We start from the raw sequence: 15,150 nt of genomic DNA, 5'->3' as shown, positions 1-15,150 counted from the left end.
AATCTAGTATTAGACATCACAATGAGAACACATTAGCTAATTATAAATCATTACCTCCTCCTGGCTCAGGTAGATAGTACTCAGAATCCCCTAGTGTCCCAGGCCACTGTAAATCATCTGAACACGAAGCTCTGATTATCCTGCAAAATCTTGGTTGTATTTAGTTAGGAAAGGTTTGGGAAAGCATCTGGTATGACCTTGGTTACCATGGAACTCATTAACTTGAGTCACTTAACTTCCAAGTATGTAAACTATTTGTAAGGCATTAATATTCACATAAAGCCAACTAGTATCATACTATTTTGTCCTAGGATAGATTGGGTTCACTGTAAGAAAGAAACAGGGATGTAGTCTCTTTGGGATTCTTCAAAATCTGTACAGGATTGTTGGTGTACCATTTGTATATAGAAATATTACCATGAAATGCATAACAAAAAAACAATGTGTTTTGAAAATGTTAATAATAATGTGAATGTTAGGGGCTTCAGGAGGAGAAAGGTGATAATGAAAATTTAGTTGCCTCTTAGCACAGATTCATTTTAGATTATAATGAGACTCTCCATTTTGAGATGAGGCTGTGAAGTACCATTTTACTTGGGATCAGGTACCCATCCTACTGGCTATCTGTGAAAACGAGATTCTGCTATATGCCACCTTCATTACTGGTTATTTATTTTTTTTCCCATATGTCCTAACATTTATAACATTAAACATAATTTCTTTCATATTTTTTCAGAACATCATAATCAGGTGTGTCAAGTGGGGTCAGGCTGGAATACACAACTGGAGAAACAGGAAGAAGAAATTTGTGGGAGCAAGTGCACAGGAAGAAAGCAGGGCTGCTATGAAAGGACACATAAAAGAGGACTTGGATACTATGTGAAGAATTTGTTAGAAATGGACTGGAGGTAAGTAGAGTGGGGAAAGAGGCATAGTTTGCAACCAGAAAGACAACTTATTAGCCTATAGGAACATGTGTTTCACAAGTATATTGAAAGTCTAAGTTTCACATAGCTGTCTGTAACTTTCAGGTCTGATATTTTTACCAAAGGACATTTGAGAGAAGAATGCTCTACAGTAAAGCCCAGCTGTTGCTCGTAGTCTTAATTCTAGATCTGAAACTTCCTGCCTAGGTGAGCTGGATCAGTTGCTTTCCCTGATTCTTACATCTGTAACAGAAGAATACAATCCTGCTTCATAGGCATGTCGATGGTAATTCATAAATAATATTTGTACAGTACTTTGGGCTAGAAGAGTGCTACTGATATAAAGATATTCTCCACATATCTCTACAGAAAACCATTTATTTCTTTAAAGAGCTAAAGTGTCAACTGCCCTCTGAACCTAAAGCAGGAACATTCCCAGCCACCCTACAGCCTGATCTCTACCCTGCCTGGACTGGAATTGATTCCATCTTCTGGAAATGATTTTTCTAAAGGAGCACGCATATAGCAAGCAATGCATGCACCTAGGAGTAAGCAGGAGTCACACATGTGTGCATAAAGTCATATATGTGCTTAACAGCTCTTTCTGTGTAAATGTGATGCCCTGTTATTCATCTGTGCCTCTGGCATCCTTCAAGAGTAGTGGTTTGAAACTGCATGTGTGCAGTTGTCTGCTAGTCTCACATGAGTACTTACATGAAGCTACAGTCAGTATCACTGGCTAATTATATTGCAAATGCAAAGCCAAGTGCTTCTGATATTATCCCTAACTCAACTGTACATAGACCAAAAAAAAACTACCAGCCTGAGATTAGCAAGGAGGGAGGAAAAAAAAAAAAAATCAGAGGCAGACCAAGGAAAAGTGGTCTGCTGAAATCAAAAGAAAAGAAAACATCAAGTGTAAAACAATCTTCCCTGGGCCTAGGAGATGGACTGGGTGACCTAGTATCTCTTTTCTGTCTCCATTTTGTACAGTTCCATGAGCCTCAAAGCAGCAAGAAGAGAACAGAGCCGCAGGCTCCCTACAGTGAGACGTCAAGGAGAGGGATGCAAGATCAACACACCAGAGAACCAAGTTTCCAGCAAAAGCACAATCTCTCCGTACGTGTCCACAGGCCAGGGGCATAACAAGATTGATGCTCAGCCAAGAGGTGGGTACCAAGAGGTACGTGGGGTACCTGACACCCGTCTGCCTGCTCCCTGTGGAGATCTAGCATCTGTGCTACTCCGGGTCTGTCATTTTCCACAGCATAAGGGGCAACGGAGAGCCTTTGCTGGATTTCTCCCTTTTAGAGGAGGTTTGGAAGGATCTAATATTCCCTTGTGCGGGATAAATTCGTCCTGACGCCCCTTCCCACTGCCCTGTGCCACCCCCGGCCCTGTCCCTGCCCTGCCGCCTCCCTCTCTCCCCTCAGGCGGGCCCTCGCACTCAGCCCTGGCCCCCCTGCTGGCAGCGGGCCCTCACGGCACCCCCTGCACCCGGGCCCTGCGGCTCCTCAGCCGCTCGCCATGCCCGCCCAGGACCCCGGCCGCATCCCCTCACCCTCCCCGCGGCCCTGCGTCGCCTCCCCCTTACCTCCCCTCTCCTCCTCCCCTCAGGCAGCCGGCCGCACCGCACTCTCTCTCACACACACACACACACACACACACACACACGCACACACAGACACACACACACACACACACCACACACACACGCGCACACACACACCACACACACGCGCACACACACACACAGACACACACACAGACACACACAGACACACGCACGCACACACACACACCCCGCCCTCGTCCAGGCGATAAAGCTTTAAAGGGACCAGCCGCAACCCCTGAGGCCGGTCAGCTGCCGCCGCCCGTAAGCCCCTCAACGGGGGCCGGCGGAGGCCGAGTGGCTGCAAGCCCGCCCCCCGCCAAGTTTGATCGATCTCCCCCTCCCGGCCCGGGCGGAGCGCCTCGGCGGCTCCGCTCCCCACCATCTTTGGGGGAAGTCCCTTGCTGGGGGGGGGGGGGCACTGATGGAGACAAGGGGGGGAGAGAAAGGCAAACCTCGCAGCCAATGAGCCCTGCCAGGCTGGGGTGAAGACAAGAGGAGAGGGATCTGAGGGGAAAAAAAAAAAAGGAAAGGAAGAAAGGAGGGGATCGTCCTCCCCGCTACCTCCGCCAGCATCAGCACCACCGTTGGCTGCTCCGAGGCTCCCCTCGCGCCCATGCCCGAGCCGCCCGCTTCGTGCTAGGGGCTGAAGCGCAGGGGCTGAAGAAAATGGGGCAGAGCTTGCCCCGGACCCTGCTGCTGCTGCTGCTGCTGCTGGCGGGGCTGCTGGGGGAGGCTCGGGGAGGATTCCCCAACACCATCAGCATCGGTAAGCGGCACCCAGTTGCGCCGGGGCGGCGGGGAGAAGCCAGCAGCAGCCGGCCGGGGAAAAGGGGCGAGGGCGGCCGCGGCTGCTCGCGGGGCCAGCTCGGCTCCGGCCCCTTCCCGCAGCCGGCAGGGAGATGCGGGAGCGGTGCCCGGGCTGCTGGGGCGGCTGCTGTTCACCCCGGGACCGACGGGAGGCTGGGGTCCGTCTCCGTGCGGGATCGCAGAATGGTTTAAGGAGCGGCAGTGTGAAGCGCAGCGCTGTGCCCTCAACCTGTGGCCAAGGGAGCCGTCAGGCTGCGGGCGTGCGAGTGAAAAACTTGGGGTTTTGTGCCTTTTTCTTTTTTTTTTTTTTTTCCTCCTTCATCGTCTGTCACACATCGAGCCCCGCGCCCTGCTCCTCAGGCCGGGGTCTCTCAGCCTTCCAGGGGTAGAGGCTGGGGCTCGGGAGTGCCGGCAGCCACCTGCAGCCCCCCAGTGCTCGCCCCCTCCCCCCCCCCAAGGGCTCGGGGGGGCTACGGGGTGCTTCGCCAGCCGAACTTCGGGGTTGGCATTTCATGCGTGTGCTCTGCCCGAAGGATGATCTCACGCCTAGGCTGCTAGTATGCAAATGTAACTTACTACCGCTGCTTTTGCTAACAATTCATTCTGAAATACCTTCTATCCCCCTCTCCTGTTTTTCTCTCTCAACCTAGGTGGACTTTTCATGAGGAACACTGTTCAGGAGCACAGCGCGTTTCGATTTGCAGTGCAGTTATACAACACGAACCAAAACACCACAGAAAAGCCCTTCCATTTGAACTATCATGTAGATCACTTGGACTCTTCCAACAGTTTTTCAGTGACAAATGCTTGTAAGTAAATACATGGTTTTAAAAAATACATTTCTTTGTTACCTGTCTTTACATTCGATTGCTTCCTGGCAGCCTTGAGTACTTGTTCATAGGATACAGTGCAACAAATGTGTGTAGTGACATGAGGCTTAGTGGATTTACAGCATAATGTGGTTGAGTAATACCTTGGGGAAAGTTCTCTCACCACTTTTTCCAATCCTTTTAGTTTTGTTTTCCAGAAAAACAGCCATGTTGTTTATATAGCAGCACTGTGTAGCCATGATCAGTGATTTGCCACTGAAGTAACATCCCTTTTCTGTTAAGGCTACAGCCTAGCCATGTGAAGCAGCATAATTTGCAAATAATACCGTAGAGAGGAGTAAATCAGAAACAGCTGTTCACAAGTGACCTTCAGGGGACAGAACTAGAGGGGCTTCCTTACCTCCTCTGCCCTGAAATACTGCCTTGTTTTCTTACAGTGAAAGTCCTGTTAAAAACTGAAGAGTCTGTCAGCTGATGAATACCATTAGAGCTGAGGGGAGAGAAAATGGAATCAGAATGCTCAGCATTATGAGAAATAGCTGTGCACAAGCAGTGCATATGCATAATTTGAGCCTTTACTAACAAAAGAGGCAAAATAGAACTTTGAGTAGTATTATCATGGTGTTAAAATGCGAAATCCCTTTCTGAAAGACCAGTGCGTGTTCTGCATTTAAAAAAGCATTCCTTTACCAATAGTGGCTCCTGAATATTTATTTTACTGACATGTCCATATTCAGTTTTATGCAGCTGTTATCATAAACCTCTGAAAATGAATGGAGTTTTCTTGCAAGGTAGTTGCATGCACTTTGCAGTATACAGAAATATGTCTGTACATGGTCTAAAGAACCTCTGAATGCAATGCACTAACTCTGTGGTATGAACAAGATTCCTCTTCATATATTCACAGTATAAAATTTTCAAAGAGGAAGCATTGTATGAAAATACCAGAGTATTGGTGAGTTGAGAACTACTGTGTCCTGTTTTAAAACAATTTCGTGTTTTGAATATCTTCTTTCTGTTTTGTTTGTTAGAAAGCTCTTATTACTCTCCCTTGAGCTACATAATAGGAAGGCTAGAGGAGTAGATACTTGATTCTTCCTTGGATTTCGCGTATTTTCTGAGAAATGTGGTGATTAGAAAATATACAATAAGGAACTACTTGGACAAATTTGGGGTTCATATTCAAACATATCCCCCATGTGACTGCTTCTTGTTAGTGCAGCATTACACTTTTTAAAGGGCTTTGAAGTAGGACCTTTGAAAGTTGGGGTTGGGTATAATTATATCCAATTAAAATATTTTGTAAAGTGGGGGAAAAAAAGGGTAAATAAGCGTGTCTGTACTTTGCATCTTATTTTACTAATCCTATCCTGCCTCAACAGCTCTTACAACAAACATCTGACTATTAATCCTTAATCAGTGTAATCCCTTCAAGAGGGCTGTATCTCAAACATAGTTTCCTAAATATCAGTTATATGGATTTAAACTAAAGACATTAAACTGCTTGGGTGATTAATTATTGATTGTTTTTTTAAAAGTTCTACCAGCACTTCTTTGCAGATCCCACCAAGACCAGTGAACCACATGTTCATTCAGAGGCAGTCAATGTATTATTTAGTCAGTGTGCTTCTCATCTTCTGACATCTAATGATTTTTGTCATTGCTTAGTGAAAGCTGTGGTGATTTTAGCAGGATGAGCTGCTGTTCTGTAGAATAGGGCTGCGTATTTCAACATATATTACCAGAGTAGTAAAATTTGTAAAACTTAAATCTCTGGAGAAACCATAGATCGGATAATACCAACCTACAGTAACCTATTCAAAAACAGAAGATGTGAAAGAAGAAAAAGGAGAAAGAAAATGAAAAGGTGACCTTGTCCATAGCTACGTCAAACATCTGGTAATACTGTTGACAGAAAAATAATACAGTGAGTCCAAGTCACTAGCCAGATAGGTCTAAATAGCTCAAATTAAAAAAAAAAAAAAATCTCTTTTCAGATTTGCAAGCAATTATCTTTGAAAGTCAGAATGCTTGTGAATATTGATACATCAGGATGGACTAATAAGCTCCTCACACTGCATGGCTAACATTTAAAACATTCCGGCCCACACACCCTTAGGCCCATCCTCACTTCCTAGTGGAGTGGCAGATAATTTCAGGGTGCTGCCATGAAGGAATTCTTTCCACAATATTTTTACTTCTCTTGAAGATAAGCATAAATTGTCTCCGGTGCTGTCACACAACCTTTTGATCAATATTTGCAATTGGCAGGGATCCATATGCGAGAAAGCTGCAGTGACTGTGGCTGCCTTCACCAGCGAGAAAGACTGTGACTGACTTTGTGGTGGGATATATAAAGGAACTGAAGGGAAATCAGAGAAAGCAGCATGTATAGGTTGAGCCAAGTGCCTGTACTGGTCTGTATCCATAAATTAATAATTTTCATTCTCCTTTGCTCTGAATTATTTGATAGTGGCTGTTATAAGTGTTCATGTGTGTAGGAATTGAGGAGGTCTCCGCTTAGAAAAGACTTAGCTTCTTACTGTACAACTGCACATCCTACTTGCTGCAATCTGGTGCATTCCAGAGGCAGGAAAAAATATCTTTTCTGAAGTGTCCTCATGAGCCAGAGATAAAAAGCCCACCTCTAGTAGGCTTGATTTGGCAATATCCCAACATGAGAACAAAGTTGTTTAGAAGCAAAAGAAAATTCCTGCCCTAAGCCCCTCCTTCTCATTCCTTTTTCAGTTAAATGATGCATAATCTGATTCATGTACATGCATTCCCTGCTTCACTGCTAGCACTGAGCCTCTCTCTGTATATTTAATTTACACACATGCATACGGTATTCATCCACTCTGTGTTTATCTACCCATCTATTTATTTAGGTGTATAATATCTTCACTGAGAACAAATGCAAGCACAGAGGAAAATTCCAGTGTATTTAAAGGCGAATTAAAGTTTATCAGTTGGCTTTGGCAGGATTTATTATATCTCTTAAAATAGGAAGCTTTTTGCCATCAGAAAAAAAAAAAAAAAAAGGAAAAAAGTTAAATTGAGCTGTGAATGTATAAAATGAAGTAAAATATGGATATTTGGATATTTTATCTTTTCTTCAAAAATGCTCACATAGAGAGTGAGCTGCCTTTTTTTTTTTAATAATAAGAATATAGCAACCAAAATGTATAAATCCATTGCTAGAAACATCTTCACATTTTTATTGTAACCTCCGATGAAGGATGTTAGTATTAATGTTGAATTATGCGTACAGTTCTGTAGATCATATTCCCTAGAAATAACCTACGTATGTCTTTCTGCTCTGCATTTGTAGTGCACTATACTAACACTGCTCTAGCCTCTGCAGTGTCAGCTCATTAGCACACAGATCTCATATTCCCTCTCTGCACTGTCATTGCAAAAAATTGCTGTTGTACACCTTTGCAGCCAACAAATGTGTTCATGCATTACGTACAGTTTTCAAGAAATATTTAGAAAAGCAAAATCAACATTATACATAGTCCCCATGGAATTTCTCAAAAGAAAGCATTAGCTTTCATAAAAATCTGTTGATCATGTAATGATAGTGATGGGATGTGTACGGGAGAAAGGGAGTTTGATTGCAGAATCTAATTAATCTACAGACAAATTCCTGCTCTCAGCTCTACCTAGCCTACTGACTACAAATTCTTGTCCTATTATTTTTTTCTAAGTCATTTCTCATATATCTTTTGAACCTGGAAGGCTCTTTTTATATTTTACCAAATTTTGGTATAATGTTTTTTCCCTAGGCACTCATTCTCGAAGAAAAAAAAAAAAAAAAAAAAAAAAAGGAAAGAAAATGTAATTACATGCTTACTTTAAGTTGCTAAAATCCTTTAACAGATCATATGGGAGTCAAATTTCTGACTTTCTTTGAAAATCTTTCTTTAGCATCCTGCAGTCCTTTATTTAATGTTGAAAATTCAGGAAGATTTTAATTGAAGAAAAGCCTGTTTATTATTGTGAGAATGTTACAGAAAATGATACCACAGGGCTAGTAGCAGACATTTTTTTCGGTTTAACTGTATTTATTCCTTTTCACAAAGCACAGTTTCATATATATATAAATATATATATGCTCACGTGCAAACTCACACATGTGCATGCATGCATACATACAGTTTTTCCTTAGGTGCTGCTCACCATTTCTTTTTGCCAGTGGGTGGATAATTTGTTTCCCTTGCATCTGTGTACTCTTTGGCCAGCTGGCAAAGGATGCTGATGCTGAAAGTGGTCAGTTCCCTTCTGCCAAAAGCATAAGCATGTCTCTGACAGTCTTGCCAAGTTTGGGCCATGTATCAGTGGTTTTGCTTAAGTAGAAACCGCAGGATAGGTGCCCAGCTCTCCCAGTACAGATTGCACTGTGGTTTCTCCCAGTATTCCATAGTAAAACGCCTAGAACCGTGCTTTCCACACTGTTCCGTTAATTACAGATCCCCCAAAATGCCTTTTATGCTGTGGAATTTGTTAAATATTGTATGTTACTGCTGTATGGCAAAGTAAATTAGCTGGCTTTAGCTTAGGAGTCAAAGCTTTTGCAACATTGGGATAGATGAAAAGGTGAAGAAGAGCATTCCAACTAAAGTTTGTGTCCAGTTCATGGCAGAGAGGTGATTTGTCATTACAGCAAAAGTGATCTCAGTGTTGTCAGAAGAAACCATATTGTTTCAAACTAGTTTTTGTTATATCTTAATTTTTAAAAAAGTTGGCTTCCCTTTCTCTTCTCCTCCACTACATACAAAAGCATTTAGATGTCGTTTAACTGTTAGGATTAAATTTAACTTGCACTGTAGAGAAAGTAGAAAATATCATACGAATGGACACTTTCTTAAAGAAGCTCTGTGAATTCACCACATGGATGAAGAGTAAAGTATGATGAAGAGACCCATATACTTGTTCAATTTCAGAAAGATTTTGTGCAGATGCGGAGATCAATTTGTTCACTTTTCCTATATAGCATTGGGTTTGGATGACCCATAAGACTATTGGCAGGGGTTGGAGAGCTACTGATTAACTCCAAATCCCACTAAAGTGTGTGACAGCTATAGTTTATCTCTAGGAGGAAATGGAGATGCCACGATAGGAAGCAAGCATGTGTCAGCAGCTTTTAACAACAACAGAAAAGCACAGTTTTGTTGAATGCTGACTTGGGACCTTGTCCAAAAGCCACAGAAAACAGTGTGTTTCTTTCCTCTGGGCTCACTGTGCTCACTGTCTGGGAGGTGGGAGGCCATCACACTGCAAGTGTGAGATTGTTATGCAGGAAGGTGTGAAATAAGGCAACTGATGTATCTTTAGAGATTTTTTATTGTCACCATCCAGCAATTCAACATTTTTCCATTTAAAGTACATATTTTGTCATTACCCATTCTGCATTGCTAATTTTGACTTTGTAAGGTGTCCTTAAAATGTTATTAGAGTATGTTATTTTTAAAGCAGCGACAGTTTTGTTTCATAGTTCAGTTTCAAATCAAGACAAACAATATAATTGAAAGCTCATGTTCATTTATTGCGAAGATGGTGTCTATGTTGATTTTGTATTTGGCATTTAAGATTCATCCTAGAGTCAGTGGTTCCTGTGCTGCTGTAAAGTACAGAACACTGGATGGCCGAGGCCTTTGTTGTGAGAGAACTTGTATGTAATAGCTCTGCACCTATTGTCATAAAGCTTACATTTGCTATACAGGGGCTTTTACTTCCACTAGAACAACGTAACTATCCAAAAATAGAAATAGAAAAAAGATTGATCCAGACCAAACCAGTTTCTTTGAAACTCTGTGATGATTGCAATGAAGCAATTTCCAGATTTCATCCATTCTTCTAAATGTGTTTGTGTTGTTTTTTATTAGAGTCGTTTCCTTTAGTTATATTACCAGCTTTGTATTACTGTTTATCTTCAGAATATCAGATGCCTTAGAAACCTCAAAGTTGGAATAATCTTGGAATTTTTCATGTGCAGTCCTACCATGAGGACTCTGAAGTAGGCATCTCCTGTTCAGTTGTTCATAAGCATTGCAGTGGAGGTTGGCAACTATCACACAGCTTCACAGTCAGTACTCTGGCTTTTCTTCATTTTGGGGAGTTTGGAGATAACTCTGTAGCACCAAGTGTGTGTATTGGAGATCATTTGTCACACATATCTATATGTGAAACATTCAAACACTGTGTGCATTTTTAGTTGACAGCACCAAGATGTAATCATTAGGGGTAAAAATATCATATGTACACAGAGCAAGAGAGAAACAGGCAGGAAGGTTTCAGTGTAAAGAAGAGTAAATGTAGGACGGAGTTATATCAATGAATTCACCTAGCAGCCATTCGTGCATATCCCTGTTGTGGAGTCCAAACCACTGGATGTGCTTTAATTCCTTAACTGCTTCTAAATTAGCGAATGGCAGCGTGCAGCCCTCTGCACGCACAGTGCATGAGGCACGGAGGCCCTTATGCATGAGGATCAACCTGCAGTGGCACTGCGTTGTGGATAAGTTGCCCAGGCACTTCTAAAAATGTGAATCACTCTCCTAGAATTGGATAATAGCCCAAGTGAACACCCTGCTGCTGGAGTGGAGTGACCTAGCTGATCACATAAGTGCAGTTGTTTTGCTAGACTATGTGGATGCTTCAGATGGGCTGAAAGTTGGTTTTATTTATTTATTTTCAAACAGAATTTACAACACGTTCACTTGTACATTACATGATTGCATTTGGATGCTTGGTCCAGCCCGTGTATTGGGCTTGCATCTGTTGAAGTTTAGTCAAATGTGATGTTTGAAATTCTCATCAGTTTTTTGGTTTTTTTTTGTTTTTTTTTTTTTTTTTAAAAAAAGCAGGGCTGCACAATGACGTCACTGTCTTGAATCACTTTTAATGCAAGAACTGGGCTGCATGATAACCCCCTTGTCTTCCTTGTCTTTGGTCCATTTGCATACAAGAACTGTCTTTAGAATGTTATGCAGGTATCTGGGAAATGTGTATCCACTGTCTGATGGTGTATGTTCCACATGTGCTTGCTTTATTTTCATTTTTATTTTCATTCCTCTTTCTCCTGGACTGATGTGTGCTTTCTGATTTCACCAGTTTTGTCATCTGTACGCATCATGCATTTTGGGCCCAGGCCACACCATCAGGGGGCTGATCTTCAGAAATTTTGGGGTGTCTGATGGCTCCTAGCATGATTTGGAGTAAGTCCATTTGCTACTTCTGGTAGTACAATTTCGGTATTTCTTGTACAGGAGTAATACAATTTACCTGTACAAAACAGAGATTGTGGGGCTGTTTAGAGTAAAAAACTTGGAAAGTCTTGGCTAAATTGCCATTTAATTGATCACTTCTTTTATTCCTAGCCTTTCCTAAATATACATGTATATATATATATTTATATATACTCTTCATGCTTCTAGAAAGTTAAAAAATAAAATAAAATAAAGAAATCAGCACTTACTAATTTGCTGTCCTTGCCGGAAGAACACGTTCCCACTGAGGGACCTAGAACATGTGTCAGCACTGTGCAGCAAGCCGATCTATCACTTTACAAAGGAGAATTCTTCAGCTCTTTACCTGAAAGAAGCACAGCAGTTGGAAAGAAATCAAGTTTTAATATTGGAAAAGTACTTTGCCTCCTACACATGCTGGATCTTTGTTATAAGTATGGTCCACACTTCTACAGCACAGCATGTGCCTGATTCTTGCCAGTCTGACCCACGCTCAGATTTGAGTGGGGTAGGATGAAGCATCTTTACTGGAAGCAGTGTTGCCTGTTGATTTCTGTGAGGTTTGTAGAATGTGTTGTAATCGAAATCTCACAGCTACTAGTTTTTCCAGTAAGTGTGAACAGTGCATTTCAGGGGTTGTTGCTCCCATGATTTCGTTGTGTGCTTTCTGTATCAGAGATCTGAGTCCAAGAGATATGGTGCAGCTCCCTTAGTGAATATACCTTGTGCATCATGGGGTTGCTGCATTGTGCCACAAATCCTGATTGGTCTTTGCACACTGATATGTATGCTAAATTCCGTAAAACTCTTGCTGTTTTGTTGCTGTTTGGCAGCACCATAGATGCAGGGAGAGAGATGGTTTGGGGAAAAATGGAAATTGATTAAATTTTTTTTTGAGTGATGAAGCCTCTCTACATGAGAACATGGTAAAATATTGATTTTTATCAGTTGTAGGAGTTTTGTCTTCTTAGGCTTTACCACTTACGTCACCAAGTTTGGATTCTAATGAAGTCTGATGGTCAGAAAGCTCAAGTTCAAATGCATTCTTTTGTCCTAGCAGTTGGATGAGAGCTAATTAGTGTCCGTTGATCTGTAAAGGACTCACCCAGGGTCTAACGCTGCATTGAATCTAAACTGGTCGGGGATTTAAAATTGTCTTGCAAGTACTCAACCATCGTTCTCCAAAGAATTTGTTTAGTGGTCTGGTGACACCTCCAAGGTGGCTTCTCTTCGATTCTGGAGTATGTCAAAAGGAGTTGAACCTGAGGAAACATTAAATCACAGAAGCACAGAATCATCTGGATTGGAAGAGACCTCCAAGATCACCTAGTCCAACCTCTGACCTAGTACTAACAAGTCCTCCACTAAACCATATCACTGAGCTCTACATCTAAACATCTTTTGAAGACCTCCAGGGATGGTGACTCAACCACTTCCCTGGGCAGCCCGTTCCAATGCCTCACAACCCTTTCAGTAAAGAAGTTCTTCCTAATATCCAACCTAAACCTCCCCTGGCGCAACTTTAGCCCATTCCCCCTCATCCTGTCACCAGATACATGGGAGAATAGACCAATCCCCACCTTACTACAGCCTCCTTTAATGGTCAAGCAATCAGCATATCTGCTATCTTACTTCTGATTTTCTTTTTAAAGCATTGCTTTTTGTGCTTATTTTATTATAACTTCTTCATGATTAAAAAACAATGCTAAAGAGAAAAATTGTGCATGATCATCCCATGCCAGCAGATCCTGTCTCTCTTCTCTGGTAGCTGTGTCAGAAGAGCGAAGTGCTGTGTCAGCATGACCGAAGGCAGTTTCCACCTGCTTACCTCAAGCACCTTGGACAGCTCAGGCCATGTTGCTCCATAGCGCTGTTCTCTCACTGCACTGCTGGGTGTCCCCAAATGGATTGTATGTCCCAGAGCATTGCACTGCATGATTTCAGAACCACGTATGATCAGGAGTGGTGGCAGCTGTGTCACCTGCAGGCCTTTCATTTCAGATGTAGTTGCAAAAAGGTTTTGATGATTAGTTTGGGATCAGCCAGAAAATTGGAGAATTGAAAGCTTTTTAAATAGTTTTGGACTTCAAAAAATTGACTCAGTTTCAGCTAAAGCCAAATGTTGTGTTTTGAAAATGTTGATTTCTGGGTTTTGTACTTTTTCTTTTTCCTGACTGAAACAATTTGGTGAAGCCTATATCAGGTAGCACAGTGTTTCTGCAGACAAGAATCTACCTTTTTCAGTGTAAGAGCACCTGTTGTGTCCAATTTTTTTGATGACATACAGATGATGGATGTGAAAATTGTGTGTGTGTTTGTGTGTTTTGGAAGAAGCTGTTTGCATTTTTCAGGGTAAGTAGTTCAAGCTGCGTGTGATGGATTTTATGGATAAACAATTTTTGTCAGTTCAAGTATGTATAGCATGTCTTTCCACACCATCTACAGGCAACTTACTTTATTACCTGGAGAGGCAGTGAGATAAGTCCAAAATTGATCAAAATGAGACCAGTTAAACCTCCTGAAGTTTTCTGCTGTTGCAGTTTAGTACTTCAGGTGCAGAAGTTACCTTGGTTAAAGCACAAGTCAGTATAGCTTTACTACATGCGGAGTGTTGTAAATGTAGTGAAGTTTTCTATGATTTGAATGTCTTGTTTCAAAAACATGCCTTCACGTGCATCAGGTGTGCTTTGCTGCCGGTTGTTTTTTGTGCTATGTAACATAAAAAGAAATCACAAGCGGTGATACGTGGATATATGTGTATCTGCAGTGACCACTGGGACTGTAACATTTTGATGCTTTGTTATTCTACCCTAACATGAAAAAAAAAAAAGCATTTTTGTATCCCATATAATAAATATAGACAGTTATGATATATAATGAGGTCTTATTCAGATCAGATTTACACCATGATGAATTTGGAGTGGCTCTGTGGGAGTTCGAAGGAGAGAAGCCAGTGAGGGGTAAAAACAGAGTGGTCCTTCGTGAGGTATTCCTGGCTCTAAGACACCGGGTAAGTGGGGGTGCAGGTCCCTGGAAAGCCCATAGATACTTCAAGGGAGACATGGAGCATCTTAATCAGTAGCACACCTCTCCCCCAGGACTGCCCAGGTAGTCCAGGCTCTTTACTTCAGCAGCCATCTGAATGTCCCCTTGTGTAGCATCTCACATAACTTCCTCTTGGAACTTTGGGAAATTTAAGAAAACATTCACGTTCAGCAGTAATAAGAGTCCCTTTATAAATGATGCTGGGTATCTCAGAAGTATCTGTAATGGACTATGTAGAGCAGAATCTGCCAAGGAAAGATTTTGTTTTTCAGTTGAAACAAAATAGAGTAAATCAAATAGTCTACAGTGCAAAGTGCTGACCTTGCTTTTAGCAGGAGTCACTTATACCATCTCCACTTCCAGATTTTTATTTTTCTTTTTTCTCTTTTTCCCACATACATGTATTTTTGTAGCTGTGAACCTTTCACTACTTTTCTGTCTATCTCTGCATCAGTTTATGGATTTTGCAATTCTCATACGAATAGAGGCTGGGTGACATTAAAGACTGTAGATTTCCCTGTGAAATTTAACTCATTGTGTCTCTTGCATGAATAATGGTAGTTCTGATTGAAAAACATGGCACCTTTCTCTGAGTCGCTCTAGAGCTAATTCAAGAACAAGTCTGTGGCAAAAGAGGGTCTTTTGGCTGAAGTGTAAAGCTAACACTTTAACCTACT

The 15,150-nt window shown here is 41.9% G+C and overlaps 1 protein-coding gene across 8 annotated transcripts in view; it reads left to right on the top strand.

Moving 5' to 3' along the window:
* The first annotated feature begins 882 nt into the window (after positions 1-882).
* GRIA3 (glutamate ionotropic receptor AMPA type subunit 3) overlaps positions 883-15,150 on the top strand; it is a 148,105-nt gene continuing 133,837 nt past the window's right edge. For 6 of the 8 annotated variants that reach the window (XR_011100979.1, XR_011100980.1, XM_068696822.1 and 3 more), the window contains exons 1-3: positions 883-908; positions 1,920-2,095; positions 3,999-4,157. Coding sequence is in view for 6 of the 8 variants with exons in the window: in XM_068696822.1 (XP_068552923.1) it covers positions 898-908; positions 1,920-2,095; positions 3,999-4,157 (346 nt within the window). In the remaining 2 variants the exon portion in view is untranslated. Of the gene's footprint in view, positions 909-1,919; positions 2,096-2,683; positions 3,308-3,998; positions 4,158-15,150 lie in introns of those variants that run through there. The other 2 variants (XM_068696825.1, XM_068696826.1) reach the window with 1 other exon arrangement.

The sequence above is a fragment of the Anas acuta genome, chromosome 13 (genome assembly GCF_963932015.1).
Source record: "Anas acuta chromosome 13, bAnaAcu1.1, whole genome shotgun sequence".
NCBI classification, from domain to species: Eukaryota; Metazoa; Chordata; class Aves; order Anseriformes; family Anatidae; genus Anas; species Anas acuta.
The sequence above is the reverse complement of the archived record's forward strand: the minus strand, read 5'-3'. Positions and strand labels throughout refer to the sequence as shown.